General features: G+C 40.5%; 1 protein-coding gene across 1 annotated transcript in view; it reads right to left on the reverse strand.

The window, feature by feature from the left end:
- The window catches only part of OGA (O-GlcNAcase), a 35,514-nt gene extending 20,414 nt beyond the window's left edge, over positions 1 to 15,100 (reverse strand). The window contains exons 1-7 of the mRNA XM_072424463.1: positions 14,750 to 15,100; positions 4,258 to 4,309; positions 2,556 to 2,653; positions 2,153 to 2,283; positions 1,160 to 1,331; positions 821 to 919; positions 187 to 471 (exon numbers count right to left, since the gene is read on the reverse strand). Of these exons, the coding sequence (XP_072280564.1) occupies positions 187 to 471; positions 821 to 919; positions 1,160 to 1,331; positions 2,153 to 2,283; positions 2,556 to 2,653; positions 4,258 to 4,309; positions 14,750 to 14,897 (985 nt within the window). The 5' untranslated portion in view covers positions 14,898 to 15,100. The remainder of the gene's footprint in view (positions 1 to 186; positions 472 to 820; positions 920 to 1,159; positions 1,332 to 2,152; positions 2,284 to 2,555; positions 2,654 to 4,257; positions 4,310 to 14,749) is intronic.
- Positions 15,101 to 21,076: the final 5,976 nt, after the last annotated feature.

Raw genomic sequence — 21,076 nt, forward strand, 5'->3', positions numbered from 1 at the left:
TGTTTAATTCTTTCTTAGATTGTAAGTTCTTCAGGGCAGGGTCCTCTCCTCCTCCTGTGTCTGTCATTTGCAACCCTAATTTATTGTACTAATAAGAAGTAATAAGTGGGCACTAGATAAATAACGGTTTCATAATGATATTTCTCAAAAAATCTACGAAAAAAAAATAAAAAATCATACACTTACTCATGACAACATCCTTCCTCACACCATTCATGTTTGATTTATACCACGTAGCCAACGAGTGAATAGCCACGTAATTCGACTCAAATTCACAGTTTGGGTTGGTCAGGACTCCATGGAGACGGGGAATGAGCTCAGTGGATCGTCCTTTGTAAGGGCCCAGAAAAAGCCTCTTCTGGTCGTAATCATTGGCGTGTATGTTGTCCCAAATGACCGGCGACCTCTTGATGATTTTAGAAACCTCTTCTATAGATTCCACAGAAATATCTTTGGAAACCACCTTTGGCCCTGAATGGTCAAATTTGCCAGCGTTAAACAGATCAAGATATATAGTTTCTATCTTCTACGTCTGTTAGTGGTAACAAGAAACACAAACCCCAAAACTAAAGCAGCGGAACAGAAGCAACATTACAGAATGAGAGAGCGTGTTACCACATCCTCACTTTCAAAGAAATGTACAGCAGTTTTCTATATAAGTATGTTTACTTTTTAAGTCAAATAAATATAAAAAATGACTAAGTTGAATTATTGTTGAGGTTTTACATTTTACAGGTTTTACAATTAAGTTGAGGTTTTACATTTTACCAGGCTCTCACATTTACAGACACAAGTGCAAAGTACAAAGCAGTGATCTCACCTGTCCAGAGTACATCAATGCCGGGAAGTAATTTCTCACCAACAGTATGCAGGTAAGGTGACTGAGCAACATTTGGGTAGCAAAAAGTCCCACAATATTCTAGAATTAAAAAAATATAGCATGTAACCACAGGCCCTATGCAAGATATGTATTTCAATAGCTTTTTTAGCTTAAACTCTAGCTCTGAAATGTCACAAAACTGTATTAGATTCAGCTATAATAGTAATTACCATTAAACAAGTTGATCAGGATGCTTTAGTATTGAGCACATATAACACAGATAAAGCAAACACTAGAATTTAACTAGCTATTGCCTAATATATATAAAAAAAGTATTACCTGTGGGGCAAAATAAAAAGGTCTCAGGTTCACCCAAGTACTGAAAAATTTCATTAGTGATTGACACTTGTGCATGAGCGAAAGAGCTGAACACCTCCTTGTCAGCCGGGCACATGTTGTGATCGATGTCATCAAAGAGAAGCGCAAACGACTTGCACCCAAACTGAGTGACCTAGAAAAGGATAAGGAACAGAAAGCAATGTTTGACTGCCTGTTGCCTTTTTATGGGAAATATACCTTCCTGCAACCTGAAGGTATTACTGAGCTACAGAAAAATCAAGTCTATTCCCTTAGACAGGACTTTTACTGTGTGGCAGAGCTCTGCAAAGTGTTAGGACTGAATATGCAGAATTATAAAACACTGGAAAGTTAAACCTCACATGCATATTACTACTATGTTGGTGCTTGCCTGGAGTTCTGCTTTAACCATTTTCCATGGGCCATTGCTGTCAAAATAAACACAATTTAGTGGCAAGATTCTACAGACATGAACAGATTAACCCTGAAATCTATTCCTGAATTGTCAGCACGGTGGCTCAGTGGTTAGCACTCTTTGCAGCACTAGGTCCCAGGTTGGAATCTCAGCCAGGACTGTATCTGCATGGAGTTTGCAGGTTCTCCCTGTGTTTGTGTGGGTTTCCCCTGGGTACTCCGGTTTCCTTCCACATTTCAAAAACATGGTTAGGTTAATTGGCTTCCCTCCAAAATTAACCTTAGACTGTATTAAAGAAATATGCCCGAGGTATGGACATTAGATTGTGAGCCCCATTGAGGGACGGTTCGTAACATGACTATGAACTTTGTACAACGCTGTGTAATATGTGGGAGCTAAATACTGTATAATATTATTAATACTTCCTATGGGAATACATAATTGAAATGCAGACACAACAGGTAATTAATAGATGTACCATAGTCTTTCAAGTGTTGCATAGCAGCTTTTAGAAAACACTGTTAGGTCAAACAAAATCAGACAGCTGTACAAATAGTTACCTGGTCTAATTTGCGTTTAAGAGTGGACACCTCTTTTTGGTTAGAAAAGGTTATATCAAGCCCTGGAGAAATGGCATATATAAACTCAATCCCAAATTCTTGAGCAGCAGATATCAAAGTCATCAACTGATCTGTACAAAACAAAAAAAAATACATCACACAAAATCAATTTTATTTGTTTTGAGATATGTAAGTTTCCATTTCAACTTTCCAAACGGCTCTACTTGAAATGAAAATTGACTGGAAATTTTTGTAGCAAAGCAATTGAATGGCTTTTGGTAAAGGCAGGGGAGAAATTGCTTGTGTTATAAGATGTTGTTCTCAACAGTCCATCTGATCTCCAAAAACCCGTGTGACATCATGAATTCTAAATACTCTCTGTACGGTAAAGGCGAAACATTACCAGCTTCCTCCACAGAGTACATCTCTCTCCAAAACATCCTGTGCTTGTAATCATCTTTAGGTGCGTACAGGTAGGTATTGAGACTCCACTTCTGAAGCCTACAGAAAATGAAAAATAACATTATTACAATTGCTTATAACATTGTTTGTCTGACAAACACTTACCAAGCAGCCCTGAGAGAGAAAGGAAAGATTTGCAATCATATATGAAAGTCCAGACGCGGAAGCAAAAAAAAATGCAGCTCCTAGGTTATCTTGCGTCCTAATCCTCATGGCTATATATTTGCAAAGTAAAATAATTTAAGGTACAGCTGCCTTTGATTGCCAAGCTCACCAGATTTGGTGATGTCTGTACTGTGCTGTGCCCTAGTTTTGTTGGAAAGGAAGCTATATCTGAGACTGGCCGTGCATGAATCTCATTCTGTTATTTCTCATTCTGTGATTTCTCCTAAAATTTTCTGTATCTTAAATATTTATCCACCATTCATCAGATGGTGGTGGGGTAGTAGGGGGAAGTGTGGGTCTAGGAATTCCTGTGCCTACGGTGTCAGAGATGTCCACGAAATGTAAGATCTAAAGCAATGCTGCCTTGGACTGCTAGTCTAAGGAGATTTGGCGATGTTACTACTGTGCTTCTCAAAGTGGTCTTAAATATAGCAAAAACACTACCATTACCAAGATGACCTGCTATACACAGAAAGGTGCAAAACAAGACACAATACGTCAAACACTGATAATGAGCAGCTACAAGGAGCACTAGAGGAAGTTTACAAATCATTTACTCTCTGCGTGCCCCTTTGGAAACAGTATCCAGATTTCAGTTCAGTCAGGAACCACATACTTTGTTTCCCTGTGGTATATGTGGCTTCATAGGATGGTGTATTGAAGTGAAACAACCAAATAAGTTACTGCACATGCATGAGAGCAGCAATTTCTTTTCTTCCATTAAAGAAAGGGGTCCACCTTCTCGATATCGGGCATGCACAGTCAAGAGCCTTCCAGTATGAATGACCAAGAGCCTCCTGGAAGGCTCTGCCGCGGCAATCAAGACAGAAAGGGGAGGTGCTGTAGCACTTTTCATTTTCACTTATAAGAGTTGTCTAGAATGTATGCTTTAAGCAAATGGTCTTTTGATCTTAAGCAGCTCAGGCAATAGTCCTTTCACATGTGTGTCTGAAAATAATTATCAGCTAGACAACATTTCCCCCACCTACTAGATTGTAAGCTCTTCGGGGCAGGGTCCTCTCCTCCTGTATCACTGTCTGTATTAGTCTGTCATTTGCAATCCCTATTCGGGGCAGGGTCCTCTCCTCCTGTATCACTGTCTGTATTAGTCTGTCATTTGCAATCCCTATTTAATGTACAGCGCTGCTTAATATGTTGGCACTATATAAATCCTGTTTAATAATAATAATAATAATAATAATAGACAAGCTGTAATCTTTACTATTCTACTGAAAGCTGGAACCGACATATACAATAAGCAAAAATGACCCCACTCATATACACATTTTAGTTTTAAACCATGTATATCAATGCATTAAACAAATCAAGTACAAAGTTTTATTTATTATCTTTAGTTATAATTTAAAACATGATCTATTGAGGATGTAAGCACGTATTCTGATTTCAGTAAAGCAATTTCCATATCATATTACCAGCAACAGATTTACTAATTTGTTACTGCCTTAAGCGTCACTCACCTTCTGAAAAGTTCTTTTCTTTGTTCCATAGTCCATGGTCGTCCATAGAACCCTGCAAAATAAGAAATGTAAATCTACCAGGACTTCTGATGGGAGTTAAGGGGTGAAGACAAATGTACGTAGTAGTCTCAGAGCTTTAGGCATAATAAAGCAACGCTTTTTTTTTTTTTGCTTGCACTATTGTAATCTGACAACAGGCTTGAAAGTGATAAACAAAGAGAAGAAGTTTTTTTTGGCAAATATAGGTATTGTATTAAATGATAAATCTCATAAAAAACCAAAGTATTTTCCTCAAATAGGCCACAATAACAACTTTTGATCAGGAATACAGATTGCGGTTTAGGCCCAGAAGAGCACTATACAGTAAACATCTAACATCGTGTACATAAATACAACCATACAGTAGGCTTGTAGTTAGAATAGTGTTCATATAGACTGTTGTAACTCAATGCTTTTCACCCTATTTGGCTTCCTCAGGGGTAGCGGTGCATCCACAAAGTAGTACACAAACAGTGGGGCTGCATTCAGTGATGTCCAGTGTAGGAAGGGAATCCCTGGGATGCCGTTGTCTATATGACACATGGACGTAACCGGTGTGGGGAATACCCTAGAGGCCGGTTTTGTGATGTAGGCTCGGGAGGCAGGGGACTGTCCATTGTACGAAATTATTATTGTTTAGACTCTCTTCCGCTTATCAGAATATCTTCATTACTAGGTTACATACAAGTACCAAGTAAGTCTTATTTTAATTATTTCTTTATTATGGGACTTTATACATATTGAAATACAGAGTGAAACAAAATCAATAGTGACATGTTTTCTGTATAGTGCCCTTCTGGGCCTAAACCGCAATCTGTATTCCTCACCACAAGTGGTTATTTTGGCCTATTTGAGGAAAATACTTGTATTAAATGATAAATCTCAAAAAACATATAATACCTATATTTGCCAAATAAACCTTCTTCCTCTCTTTATTTATCCCTCATGATTACCCTGGGTTGGCATACTAAGTCCTTTAGGACTAGCAACTGAAATCACCACATACCTTGTTTTCTACCTTTATAGAAAAGTGAAAAAAAGAAAGCATGGAATCTCCTAAAGCTTCATCTACTAAAATATTAGAATGTAAAATAATATTATTTATGTTATATTATTATTATGTATATATTAATAAATAAAATATGCATTTTAGCCATGACCATAAGGCTAGGTACACATGTGCTAAAATTATCGTTAGAAAATGAACGATTAACAACAGATCAACGATTATTCACGATTATTTTTAACGATCGTATAGTGCACGATTCTGTACATGCTGTAATGACACGATCGTTCAAATATAATCCACCAATAATGGACACACACTAGATATGATCGTTTTGAACGATGCAGGAATTGACGTTTACCTGAGAAAGTGTACCGCAGAACCATCTACCACCACTGAATAACCTACACACCGTAGACAACGAACAATGGCCACTCAATCAGATCTGCCGGGAGGGCCCTTTGTTTCCAGAGACATTCCTCGTTTATTAGCGTTGTTGTGCACTTTTTTTGTTAACAATAATTGGACGATCAGCTGTTAATCGTTCGTTTCCAACGAGAATTATTGCACGTGTGTACGTAGCCTAAGTAATAGTTGACTATTAAAGCACTATACATTCCCTGCTAAAAGAATGATTTTTGTTTATGAGTGCTTACTATAAGGTAGCTTTACTTTAAAGCAGTGGTCGCCAACCTTTTTGGTCCCGCAGTCCACTAAAATTACCGTCCCCTGACCTTGAATGCGCGGGGAGCCGGTTGTCATTCAAAGGGGGAGAAACCTCCCCCATAGTGACATCATGATGGCATAACCTCATCCATTTCCCCATCGCAGATCTAAACTTGCGATGACAGAATGGGCTAGTTGTGTCCAGTGACACAGCCTGCCCACTTCCCTGAGACAGGGATGTGCACTGTGGACATAGTCCGCGGGGGTGCACCCGCCAGAGCCGCGGATCACCAAAATTTTCTCGTGGACCACCGGTTGGTGACCGCTGCTTTACAGAGTCAATGCAAAAAAAACAAACAAACAAACTGCAAAACCCATTTACACAACTTTTGCTCAAAGGACCACCAGGCTATGAGGATTATCCAAAGCCATTAATCTGACAACTACACCACCCCATGTTCCTGCAGCTCTAAAGGAACATAGTGGTGCAGTAGGGGCTGTCGGGAGAAACTACAGCAGAGCAACACAGTGTTCTCCCGACTCCCTTTAGCAGGTGAACCATCCAGCACTTTTCAGTAACCACCCGGGTGTTTTTGGGTTGTTACTGATGAACGGTGTCTTAATATGGGGGCCACCACCCACCTACAATTTCTTCCCACACAGCTTAAAATAATTTTTGGTATGAACACTGCAACACAACCAACATCCAGAAGCGTTGGCCACTAAAGTTCCCATCAGGGCGTTATGCTTTGCAAAAGAGCAGATAGGAAGAAATGGAAGAGCCAACAAAGAAAATTATAAGTTCCTTGTACAACACTTTTGGTGCATGACAGGGTCTGTGTAAAACATCTCCTCTTGTTAAGTTCCTGTATAAAGGTCATCTAAGTCAAATACACACAACAGAGATACATATGGAACATTTATTGATCGTACTGTTCTATGTCATAGCCCCTTTTAGCCAGGCACACCACCCAGCATTTTTCACTAACCACCCAGTTGTTTTCGGGTGGATAGTTAAGAGTTGGATCACAATGCAGAGGCTGAAACCTGCATACAATTTCTTCCCACCTGGCTTAACAAAATGCCTGGGTTTAACAAGAATAGTGCATGCTTTCTTGTGTAATATTAACGCCTAAATATCATTTGAGGCGACTAGATGATCACCAGCCGCAGAACTCTAAAAGCCAGTATAGAATGGCTACATTTCTACAGAATGTACTCTTTTAGCTGGCACATAAAATTATCCATCAAGCCGCAGAGTGACATCCCAATCATTTCTCTAACATACTGCCTCTGCGAAATATAAAATCACCTTATCAGCTGGAAGGAGCTATAGAAAATGATTACCTGATGGCTTCTCTGAGAATTAAAGCTGCAAAATATGATCTATGAGCGTTCTATTACTGCAAGAACAAAAAACCTACAACCTACGCAAGGAAACAAAATTTAATTCCTTCAATTTTAAGCTTTATTGTCAATTTTTTCTTCTGTGCAATGAACCGAGGGCTTCCCTTTATTACTAACTTTATCAGCCATCTTTGTTCAGGCCTCATCCAGCATCATTCTCATGAACTGAGAAGGCTGCACAGAGATGACAGGGTTATGCAACTCCTGTATAGTTGTCACAAATAAGCCTAATGGCATACCTTGATGCAAAATCACAGTCCAAATAATAGGGGAGAGGAGAAAAGAGGAAATTATTCTTCCTGCCTGCGACTGCCTAGTCTAGGATGAGATTAGAATGTAGTCATTAGAATGGAGCTTAAAGAGAAACTAAAGTTCAACTTTTCAAAATGTCGGCTCAGTCAGGGAATTATTGCAGAAAGGTACAGGCAATGCCCCTAATGCAATAAGCATTCTTACCCGCCTAAGTGCTTTAATGGAAAACAGTCAAAAATGCTGAGCTTCACATGCACAGGTTACAGAATACCTGATAATCATGGTTTCATGGGATTAAATGAAATCCAGATCTCCTGTGCAGGATATAACGTTACGTACACGTCAGATGATCCTTGTCTGATAATCGCCCCAGGGCTGATCTCGGACAAGAATCTGGCATGAGTAATGAACTCCTAGGGTTTAGTTCTGCTTTTTGGTAATAAAATTTGTGTTCTGAAGAAACAATACCATTTCTGTATATTAAGACACAACAGGCTATTTATTCATGCAGCTTTGTAAATTACTTAACGGTCAATTCGATTCTGGCTGGGATTGATAAGTAATACATAGGCTGGTGAACTTGCCTGTTCTGGGGTATATTATGCTCTGGACTCCCTTCTGTGCTGATCACAAAGTCGAAAGCCTAGACATCTGATCTCTATCTGAAGGGGAAGATCATAGTTTAGACTAGCTTATATTTTCCTTTGGCACAGACCATGTGACCAAAGGCTTTTGTTAAGCAGCACCGGAAAATACAATTACATAGTTAGGTTGAAAAAAGACATAAGTCCATCAAGTTCAACCACTAGGAAAATAAACATATCCCAGATATAAAACCCTATGGACATAGATGATCCAGAAGAAGGCAAAAAAAAAAAAAAAAAAACCCTGGTACAATTTGCTCCAACAGGAAAAAAAATTCCTTCCTGATTCCATCGTGAACAGTCTCTGTTATCTCTACTTTATAGCTTTAGTACACAGTTATATTCTGTGCTTCTAGAAATCATCCAGCCGTTTCTTCAATCTATAGTAGTTGCTGAAATTACTTCCTGAGGGAGCCGATTCCACATTTTCACAGACCTTACAGTGAAGAATCCCTTCCTTATCCGGAGCTTAAACTTCTTTTCCTCCAGACGCAAAGAGCGCCCCCTTGTGCTTTGTTATGATCTTAAATTGAATAATCAGAAAGAGTTCTCTATATGGACCATTTATATCTTTATACAAAGTGATCATATCCTCCCTTATACGTCTCTTCTCAAGGAAGAATAGATTCAGTTCAGCTAATCTCTCCTCATAGCTGAGCTCCTCCATTCCTTTTTTTAGATTAGCTGCCCTTCTCTGCACTCTCTCCAATTCCATAACATCCTTTTTGTGGTGCCCAAAACTGGACTACATATTCCAGATGTGGCCTGACCAATGTTTTGTACAAAGACAAAACACAGAGCAGCATTTCCACCAGTAAAGGTAAGAACAGGGATCCAACCCCATGATCCTTAAATATACACAGAAACAAGTTGTAAACAATAATGAATGTGTTTGCTATAAGATGATTTAAATATACATTAGCCAAGCTGATTTATGGTAGAGCCTGCAGTATATTTCTGCTCTCTGCACATCTGAGAAACAACTTTCCACAATAAATGTTAAAGCAAACTACTGTGTTTGTGGTTAAATTCTTCTGACAACAAAACCTCATAAAGAAACCGTATATGACAAGCAGAGAGAATGACCTGACACGACCTACATCTCCACACTTGTGTCAGTGATAAAATACAATGAACACACATACAATGAATACAATGAAAAAGGTAAAAATGGAACTAAAGTGCAAAACAATATTTTCAATATATGGTGATTGTTACATTGTCCTCCGGCATCTTTAACAAAAACCTTCAAACTAAGAAGCCGTTCAAATCTAAGCAAACTAACCACTTATACCTTGGCACCAATTGGGCTACTGAGCAAAAGAGAATTTTACAGGATTTCTTTAACTAAAAAAAGAAGCTCTATAATAGACAAAGAATATTGTGCTGAACTGTATAGCTCTTGAGGATGACAGCAGCCAAAGTTCTTGGCTGGGATCCTGTTTGCCTCGGAGCCTTCCTGTCGCATTATTCATGCTAAAAAATTAAGGCTGGCTTCAGTTAAAATGGCAGCCCCATGCACAAGTACAGCTATGCATCCATGCTGCTGTGCACAGAAACACACATTGTGGTGTAATGGCAAAGCGGAACATATATTTCAAATACAAATTTGTGATCAGGCTGGGCTCTATTACAGAATTGTCAAAAATCGCTGAGCACATTCTGGCTTCCCCTGTGGTTGCTGGGACTAAATAAACCTGCACACACATCAGCCCGGCCAATCAAAATAGCTGATTCTTTTTCCTGGCACATGGACTTCATGGGAGGGCTTCAACTCTACTTGGCAAGTTTGATCCTCTCAGGTGTCCCTATGTAAGTTTAGAGCCACCTCCCTGTGGACTATGCTATCGAAAAGAGAAGAGAAGGACGAAAATGCTGGTGTTCCCAATGAACTAGGGACAGGCGAGTATAGCAGGGTTTAGTTCGGCTTTATGAAAAGCAATATATTTAACGGTCTTCACAGCATGGCATTATGAATGATAAACATTCAGGAAGGTAGGGCCTGGATAGAGGGGGGCACTTGGCTCTGTTCCTGTTATTACTACACATTATTTATATAGCGCCGACATATTACACAGCGCTGTACAAAGTCAATAGTCATGTGACTAGCTGTCTCTCAAAGGTGCTCACAATCCAATGTCCCTACCATAGTCATGTCTTCAATACAGTCTATGGTGAATTTTTGAGAGAGCCAATAAATCTAAATGCATGTTTTTGGAATGTGGGAGTAAACGGGAGCACCCAGAGGAAACTCACACAGACAGGAGGAGAACCTGCAAACTCCATGCAGATAGTGTCCTGGCTAAGATTTGAACCTGGGCCCAAGCGCTACAAAGGCCAGAGTGCTAACCTCTGAACCACAGTGCTGCCCGCTATGTGGAACAGTGATATTTACTTACATGATATCTATGATAATGATACAAAACTACTCTCATTCAATACTTTGGAGAACTCCAGGTAAACGTTTGCTAAACCCTACATCAATACCTCTTTGAAGCCACCTACCCTCTTGCATGCACCTCAATGGTGTCTGCATTGGATTTTTAAAGTGCTTGTCACAATAGAGCAATACGTTTGTCAATGTCGATTTATGGCGACTTGTCCTCATCAGAACCCTACATGACACAATGACAACTGAGGAGCACCAGTAGGGGATAAGGACAGAGGCTCGTCACCCTATATCAGTAAGCATCTAAACAAGGACCTCCTGGGAATAATTTAAAAAAATCTGCAAATTAAAAAAAAAACTTCAAATGTAATAGCAATTACAATAACATAGTAAAGCTAGTAAAGCTTAGCAAATGGGTTTGCATTACTTTAAAACATTTCTGACCAAAGTGTCAGTGTAAACACGAGCATACAAAAAAAAAAAAAAAACGTACAAGGTTATTTAAGTTCATTATGACATCTGCATTGACTCAAGCTGAATAACGAATAGCAACTGCCAAATACAGATCAGCCTTGGAAATCTGTTCATGTTCTAGAACAGGGGTAGGCTAGATACGTCCTAGCCAGTAGTCTGTTCCGGCCTAACAACCCCCCTGGTCGATTTGGCCTAATCCCAGCTGGCAAGGTCGGCAACCTGTGGCTCCGGAGCCGCATGCTGCTCTTGAGGCTCCTTGTTATGCCTCCCTTACCTATTTACCACAGCCGGCGTTAACACTTTGGCCGCTGGGGTAAGGGGACATTCCCTCTCCTCCTTTTGCATTGTGGAGGAGAGGGATTTCCTTTCAGGGGCGTTCCCTCTCCTCCATATGCATTGTGGTGGTTCCAGGTGGGGGGCGGAGCCATCAGTGGGGTACTTGAAAAAGAAAGAGAGTCTGGCCTAATGTGCCTTTTTGACCTCCTAATATGGCCTAGTAGCCAAAAAAGTTTGCTGACCCGTTCTAGAACAACGACTTCTGTAAGAAATAAACAAAAACATTTATAAGAAAGTCGTCAGCCCAAAGGGGACACCTATGTATTTTATAATAAACTAATTAAGGAAAGAAACACTCCTACCAAATATGAATTATTTCCGATCAATCCTTGAGATCAGTGTTTCTTAACTAGGGTTCCTCCAGAGAAGTGGTCGCCAACCTTTTCGGACCACTAAATTTGCTGGCTCCATACCACACCTGCGCGGGGAGCCGGGTGTCACCCAAAGGGGAAGACATTTTTCCTAATGGCTAGTAATGGAAGGGACATTCTTTCCAGAGATCACCACACTAATATATTGTGACCTGTGTATATAGTAGGGGTTTCCCAGGACAAGAAAGTTATTTCAAAGATCATAATTGAACTATAAACCAATCACTAAAGGGGACACTAACACAAAGCTACAAAACTAACACCTTTATAAGAAATGTTTGATCTTCCAATAGATTTGATGTCATCCCTCCTATTGTGAGGTTAATCTCCCCCCTTCTAGATTGTAAGCTCTTTGGGGCAGGGTCCTCTCCTCCTGTGTAACGTAAAACCCTACTTCGTGTACAGAGCTGCGTAATATGTTGGCGCTATATAAATCCTGTTTAATATTAATAATACCACCAACAAAGCATATAGAGGAATATACCACCTTTCAGAGCATCGGGTTCCGAAAGCTTTGGAAATCCCACCTATTCCTTGCTTTCTGTATTCTAACTGAATGGCATTTATATATCTATTTACTGACATGCATGCAACACTGGACTAAACAAACTTCCGTTGGTTCTTGCAGATCTTCTATCAGATAACGCTGTCAATCATCTCCTCCTCTACACGTCAGCACTTCCTTTGCCCTGCGGAGCTCTGCAAGGATCTGGGTTGTTCTGTTTTGTTCTCACTAGTCGGGTTTTGCATGGAACGTAAACACCACAGGTAGGAAAGACGTCCCAACTACATGTTAAACGCACCCGAGTCTTTCAGTCCTATTACATAAAGGGATTAACCAGAGCATTTGGCTGTGCTTGTATGATATAATCTGAGCCTCTCATACACAGCAATTATACGCAGATGCATAGCAATATGTTTTATTAACCAAGCAAGGAATCCATAGTCCTGGGGGACTAGAACATTAGCCTGGCTAGCTGAAGCTTGCAAGTTCCAGGTTGTAGTAGAAACACATATTCATTTGTGACCAAGTCTACATACATCGCCTCAGGGCTGATATTGGATGAGAATCTGACGTGTGTACAGCTCTTGTCGTCCATAGATCAGCCCTGGCGGATCCCTAGACGACGAATGAACATAATGGAAGTTAACGTGTGTACCTAGCCCAAGGCTATACAACCCTGCAGACCTAAATGTAGACGGAAAGCAGATCTCCAAACATGCTGGGATTTTAGTATCATACAAAATAAGGGGCAGACAACAGGTATGTGGAGTTCTTTGATACCAATCAGACACTATAGGGGTATTTCCAATTTACAAGGTCATTATGCATCATGAGAATTACATTTCTATATAGGTATGTGGCATAAGTAAGAGAAAGTCTTGACTAACTTTTGGTTAGAAGACACAGATAACTGGGGGTATGTAAATACCATATCATACGACCACAGGTAACCCACAAAGTACAGAAGCTACAACAGTGAATATATATATATATATATATATATATATATATATATATATATATATATATATCTTATTCCTAATTCCTAAAGGAGAGCCACACATATATAGAATTTTGTGCGATATGAAATAATGATAGAAGTGGAGTTCCCCCTCTTGGGACATATTATTATATAACAATATATGTACCCACCATCCCACAAAGGAAACCTGGGGAAGGGTCTCTGTCATCTTTAGAGAATGGAATGTATACCTTTAATCTTGGAGAAGCTGATCTATACTAATAATTGCAGGCATCTCTCCCATGTAATATTAGGGATGACAGTGACTTTCCATCTGCACAGGAAGCACCTGGTCCAGGCAGAAGGTAAATATATATCTATATATAATAAGTTGGAGGTCTAACATTATGATGGTGGAGGGGTAGATCTTGTATTATGGGTTATTCTTTATAGTAAGTATATATAATGGGAGAAAAATATTATTGATGACACTGACACGCCTGCAAAGAATCATCAGGCCCAGTGGGTCTCCAGAAGAAGATTTTATATATCTATCTATATATATGTATGTAATGTACACAATTACAATACTGACCCACTATTACCCTGCAGAAGAAATAATAGGAGGTCGCTGGTTCTAGGGCAGGAGGATATATATTTCATATAAATACAAATAATAGGAGGTACAAAAAAATACTGACTGCACAGGAAGGGCCTGGACTGGGGGGGCAGAAGATTATGTATATAAAATGATAATTGAGATATAAAATGATAGTGGGGTCTCCTTTCTCATGGGATATTATTGTGATTCATAGGAAGGGCCGAGCCCTGGGGGTCTGCTCTCCTGGTACAGGTATATAATATGGAAGTAATGATAAATGACGAGAATACAGACCCCTCCATCATCCCTTGGAATCTCTGGCTCCTCTCCTGGTAGGGGCAGGTATTATAAAAGTAATCATGTCTGGGTGGGGGGTTGCTGCTCTCTTATGGAATATTATTATTGCAATACAAGGAAGATGATGAGGATACTGACCAGCCCCCCCATCACCCCTCATTGAAAGGGTATGGCCCGGGGGTGGGGGGCTTTGGCTCCTATCAAGGAGGGGTACACATTAAAGCGTACCTAAACTTAGAAAGTTCACAGAAGACACCTCTGGACCGATCAACTTCTCTGCGGGATTGAAGTAAAAATTTTTTTTTTGTTTTAGGCATTTTTGAGCTTACTTCCTGTTTAATAAAATTATTTAATAATGATGGTAGGGGGGTCTCCTCTTTGATGAGATATTCTTATAATAAAGGGTGGATAATAATACTGCCCCCCATTGGAAGTGCCTGGCCTGTGGGGCCTCAGATTCTCAGATTTATAGAAAGATATAATGAAGGATGACAATTATGATGAAGGTTAATCTTTATATTAGACGGTTTAATATAATACTGACCTTCCACCACACCACAGAGGAACCGCCTGGCCCGGGGGATCTCCGGCTCATCTCCGGAAGAGATAGCGAGCTCTGCGATGCGCGTTGGACTAGCCCCGGCCTGTTTGTCTTGCTCGGCGGCCCCGGTCTGTCCATCCTTCTGCACCATAGTGTGAGCGCAGTGCGCAGGCGCAAAATCCGGCTGAAACCGGTCACCTCACAGCTCCCACAGCGTCGCGCTTTCTGACTCCCTCAAAACGACCGACACTCAACGACGGATTCCGGTTAACTCTCCGCTCTACTACTCTACCCCACTTTGTCTTCGGTGTCGGTAGCGAAAACCGGAGCTCACACGAACCAACCTTCTCCGTTTTCTGTTTACTCCGCACTGCGCCTGCGTAGGGGCGGAGCCTATTGAACGACTGTGACAGGGAGTACGTCGTGACGTCGGAAGGCGGGATTTCATTTAACTATTCTTTGCTTTCATACAACAGTGAAGGTAAGAGGAGGGTTTACAACGAGGGGGAGGGCCAAGAAGAGTGATAGGGGCGTGACTTCCCGTGTAAAATTTGATTTATAGGTACAACAAACTGGGGGTGGAGCCTAAATAGGCAGGCGGGAAATCAAGTCCTCTGAGGAGATTTGTCACTGTTTACAGTGAAAATATATTATGTTTATAATATTTATTATACACACTGGTAAAACCTTATCACTTATTTCAGTGTTACAATACTAAACATGTTGCTTTTCTAACACTGCTCCCACTATATTCTATGTAAAGAATCATTTAGAAGTAGATTTGAGGCCCTCAGCTGTCTGATCTGGCACTGCTCATAATCCAGAACAAACCGGAATAAACTGGTTTGAACTGGGACTGTTTGTTGATCAGGAAAGAATTTACATACCATGTCTAGTAGGGACCAATCAGCGGGATCCTGCGCTGTTTAGGGAACCAATGAAATCAATGTAATTTGATCAGGGGAGGAGGGTATATAAACACCAGTCAGCAGCTGTCTGCTCAGAAAAGAAGCCCAAGGAGGAGGTAAGTGGACCTTCGTGGTAGGGAAGGGGGCGGGGGAAGCTCTGATGTACACAAGACGGGGCCTATTGAGCAACTCTGTCAGGCGGTACCCAGTGATGTCGGAAGGCAGGATTTCATTTAACTATTCCTTGCTTTCATACGAAAGCCAGGGTGCGGAGGAGGGATTTACAACATTGGTGGACGTTTCTCGCACCTGAACCCCAATTTCTCTGGAACGGGGTGGAGGTGAATAAAATTATAGGTGCAAGTGGGGGACACACCTGTGGCCAAAATTACATCAGTAGGCCATCGCAAAAATTTAAAATACCCTGCCCATATTAAAAAAACTACCCTCTTGTTACACATTGGTGGAGGCTTCTAGTACCTAAACCACAATTTCTTTGGAACAGGGGAATACAGGTGAACAAAATTATAGGTAGAAGTGGGGGACACCTGTGGTTAACACCCCCTAAAATTTCATTGTTAGGTAATTCCCAGAAAGTAAAATTCTCTGCCCATCAAGAAAATCTACCCTATTACACATTGGTGGAGGCTTCTAGCACCAGGACCCCAATTTCACTGGAGCAGGAGGGTTCAGGTGAACAAAATTTAGAGGTGCAAATGGGGACACCTGTAGCTTACACCCCCTAAAATTTCATCATTAGGCCATCGTTAGAACATCAAAAGCTCTCCCCATTAAAAAAACTATCCTGTTAAACATTGGTGGAGGTTTCCAGAACCTGAACCCTAATTTCTCTGAAACAGTGGGGTAAAGGTGAGAAAACTTGGAAGTGGGGAACACCTGTGGCTAACACCCCCTAAAATGTAATCATTGGGCCATTGCCAGAACATAAAAAACTCTGTCCATAAAAAAAACTACCCTGTTAAACATTGGTGCAGGCTTCTGGCACCTGAACCCTAATTTCTCTGCAACGAGGTGGGTACAGGTGAACAAAATTTAAGGGTGCAAGTGGTGGACAGCTGTGACTAACCCCTTTTAAAATTTCATCATTAGACCATCGTCAGAACATAAACTCTGCCCATAAAAAAACTTCCCTGTTAAGCATTGAACAAAGTTGAAGGTTCAAGTGGAGGACAGTTGTGGCTTACACCCCCTAAAATTTCATCAATAGGCCATGGCCAGAACATAAAAAACTATGCCCATGGAAAAAACTACCCTGTTACACAATGGTGAAGGCTTCTAGTACCTGAACCCCAATTTTTCTGGAATGGGGGCTACAGGTGAACAAAATTAGAGGTGCAAGTGGGTTACTTCTGTGGCTAACACCCCCTAAAATGTTATTGTTAGGGCATCGCCAGGACATAAACTACCCTGTTATACTCTGGTGGAGGCTTCTAGCATCAGAACCCCAAATTCTCTGGAACAGGAGGGTACAGGTGAACAAAATATAGGACAACCCCAATTTCTCTGGAAGGGGGGTTTATAGGTAAACAAAACTAGAGGTGCAAGTGTCGGACACCTGTGGCTAACCCCCCCTTAAAATTTCATTATTAGGCCATTGCCAGAACATGAAAAAACTGCCAATCAAATAAATCTACCCTGTTATACATTGGTGGAGGCTTCTAGCACCTAAACCCTAATTTCTCTGGAGCAGGGGGGTACAGGTGAACTAAATTATAAGTGCAAGTGGGGCACACTTGTGGCTAACACGCCCTAAATTTCATCATAAGGCCATTGCCAGAACATGAAAAATTCTGCACATAAAAAATGTAGACAAATGAAAGTAAGAGAGAAGAAAGCAGGGTTTTTTTGCACAAAAAGAGAACTTATATTAATTGTATCAATTGATTGTTCATCAATTCACAAATGTTAAAGACAAATTACATTACATTTGTCATACAAAAACAGATTGGTAATATAAAAGTATACATGAATCACAAAAAAACAAATAACATAATGTTAAGGTGTAACTTGGTACAATCAATATATTTGTATCGGACACACAAATCTATAGGTAATGGTCCACATGCTCTTAGAATGGCCATATATGGCCCTAGACATAGTCCAACTCAACACAACATATAAGTAATTGAGATGTCATAAATTCGAAACCCTATGGTCGTATTGATAGTTGCACCCGACGCGTTTCGCCTAGTTTGGCTTCCTCAGGGGTAATCACTTTGCAACATGTGTTTTGGTATTACTAGTGTTAATCTCTAGATCAATAAAGATAATAATTAGTTGCATTATAGATATGTAGTTTATAATAATAGTAGTATTTGGTATGCATAGCACGGTACATCCCATATCATGGGATATCCTGTATCATACATGCCATATCTAACATCATAGTATTGATCTAATTGGTTATTTTAAACTAATTTAAAAAAATACCTCATATAGTTATTGTTGGTTGGCATAGTGGCTTCCTTACAAAATGTTGTGAATTGGTAATCCTCTCCTCAACATTCAGAGTGATGCAATGGCAAATGCATATAGAGTTTAAATGCCTAGGGAATATAAAGAACATATGTGGCTTTTGAATAAACCATGCAAGTATTTGGGCTTTTTGGAAAGTAATAGGTAAGGTACGTTTACCTATAGAAATAAAAGATAATACCTTAAAAGATTGAGACTTGTGTACTCCAGATCCAGTCACTGGCAGATATATAGGATCGGCGGAGAGACAATAGTTCCTATGAGTGTGGAGGAGCGGGGAGATCTGAGAGAACGCCGCCTCATATGTAGCGTTCTCCATAGTACACGCGCACGCAACCGGCGTCCGTGGAGACCACAGGCCCCGGCTGCGTGACGTAGGACAACATGGGCGGCACCAATGTGCCCAAGAGTGGGCGCCCCTGTCCCCGCAAGCCAAGTAAATGTAACTAACAGGGGGGTGATTTTGCAATTCTTAATGAGATAGATGTTCATAAATGCGTTTGAGGAAAGGTCTTTTTGCCTACATAGAACCTCCTGCAGAGGCAAGTAATTAGATAAATAATTCCAGGTGACTGGCAATTCACATGATAGTAAATTTTGTGTATATCACCATTAGGTCATTTCAAAGCCTGGTTTTCTGAGATTCAGTCACACTGGTTACAAGAGCCACATTTGAATGTGCCATTGACTTTGATATGTTCTAGGTTGGTTGGTTGTGTCATAAAGTGGCTAGTAACCAGTGAGTGGCGAAGTGACTGTGATCTCCTATAGGTGATACTTGGTTTATTATCTATAATAGTACTCAAAATGGGGTCAGCAGTGAGGATGTTCCAGTGTGTGTTATAATCAATCGATGAATGTACTGCTGGTGTTCATTGAACTTCATAATAATGGGTGTTTTTGGTTGGGTGCATGTATGTACTTGTTTGGAAATCAATTCCTTGGTATCAAGTTGCAAGACTTTTTGATAGGTCTTTCCTAGCAAGTTTGTGCTATAGCCCCTGGCAGTTAGTCTTTGTGTTAAGCTGCGTACACACTTCCAATTTTTATCGTTCAAAATGAACGACGAACGAACGACGAACGATCGATTGGGCAAAAATCGTAAAAAAAAAGTAACCAACGACGCCGAAGAACGAGGAAAGTCGTTGGAAATGAACGACCGGACCGGCGGATCGGATTGGACGACGATCGTTGACCATCGTTCGTGTGTACGATCGTTCATTGATCGTCATGCATCGTGCAGTCTTTTCTCGTTGGAAAGGATCGTGAAAGATCCTTTCCAACGAGAAAAATTGCAGGTGTGTACGCAGCTTTACTTATTACTTTCCAATAGGCCCAAATACTTGCACGGTTGTTTTCAAAAGCCACATATGTTCTCTCTACATCCCCTAGGCATTTAAACTCTATATGCATTTGCCATTGCATCACTCTGAATGTTGAGGAGAGGATTACCAATTCACAACATTTTGTAAGGAAGATACTATGCCAACCAACAATTACCTTTTTTTTTTATTAGTTTAAAATAACCAGTTAGATCATTATTATGATGTTAAATATGGTATGTATGATATAGGATATCCCATGATATTCTTTCAGGATATACTTTTATATTACCAATCTGTTTTTGTATGACAAATGTAATGTAATTTGTCTTTAACATTTGCAAATTGATAAACAATCAAACCAACGACGCCGACGAACGAGGAAACTCGTTGGAAACGAACGACCGGACCGGCGGATCGGATTGGACGACGATCGTTGAACATCGTTCGCGTGTACGGTCGTTCGTTGGTCGTCCATGTTCAGAGCATGAGTGATGAACGAACGTCCGTTCACTTTCCTGTCGTACACATAGTTCCTCTATCGCTTAAATGATCGTATCTATCGTGTGTACAATATCTACGAACGATCGTGTCGTTATCTTTATGTGCAGGATCGGTGCTATACGATCGTTCGTATATATCGTGCAGGATTGTTCGTCGTTCGTTTTCCAACGATAATAATTGGAAGTGTGTACGTAGCTTAAGTTGTCTTTAACATTTGCAAATTGATAAACAATCAATTGATCCAATTAATAAAAGTTCTCTTTTTGTGCAAAAAAACCCTGCTTACTTTCATTTGTCTTTATGATAATCAAGGGTTAGCACACAGTTTGCTAAAGAACTGATGTATCTGGAGGTCTCCACCAAAATAATTGTTTATTAGCTCCATAAAAAATGTACCCTGTTACACAGTGATGGAGGCCTCTAGCTTCTGAAACACAATTTTTCTGGAACGGGGGTTTCAGGTGATCAAAATTAGAGGTGCAAGTGGGAGACACCTGTTCCACCCTGTTCTACCCTGTTCCACATTGGTGGAGGCTTCTAGCACATGAACCCCAAATTTCTCTGGAATGGGGGGGGGTTCAGGTGATCAAAATTAGATTTAAAAGTGGGGCATACCTGTGGCTAACTACCCTTAAAATTTCATCTTTAGGCCATTGCCAGAAAACAAAACTCTGCCCATGGAAAAACTACCCTGTTAAAGATTGGTGGAGGCTTCCATCAGCTGAACCCCAATTTCTCTGGAACAGGGGGTACAGGTGAACAAAATTAGAGGTGCAAGTGGGGGGTGGGGGACACCTGTGGTTAACAGCCCCTAAAATTTCATAATTGGGCCATTGCCAGAACATGAAAAATTCACATTGGTTACACATTGGTGGAGGTTTCTAGCTCCTGATTGTAGGTGTTCAAAACTAGACGTGCAAGTGAGGGACACCTGTGGCTAACACGCACTAAAATGTCATCACTAGGCCATCGTTAGAACGTAAAAACTCTGCCCATAAAATAAACTACCCTGTTACACATTGGTAGAGGCTTCTAGCACCTGAACACTAATTTTTCTAGAAGGGGGTGAACAGGTGAACAAAATTAGAGGTGCAAGTGGG

Source organism: Pyxicephalus adspersus, chromosome 10 (assembly GCF_032062135.1).
Source record: "Pyxicephalus adspersus chromosome 10, UCB_Pads_2.0, whole genome shotgun sequence".
Taxonomy (NCBI): Eukaryota; Metazoa; Chordata; class Amphibia; order Anura; family Pyxicephalidae; genus Pyxicephalus; species Pyxicephalus adspersus.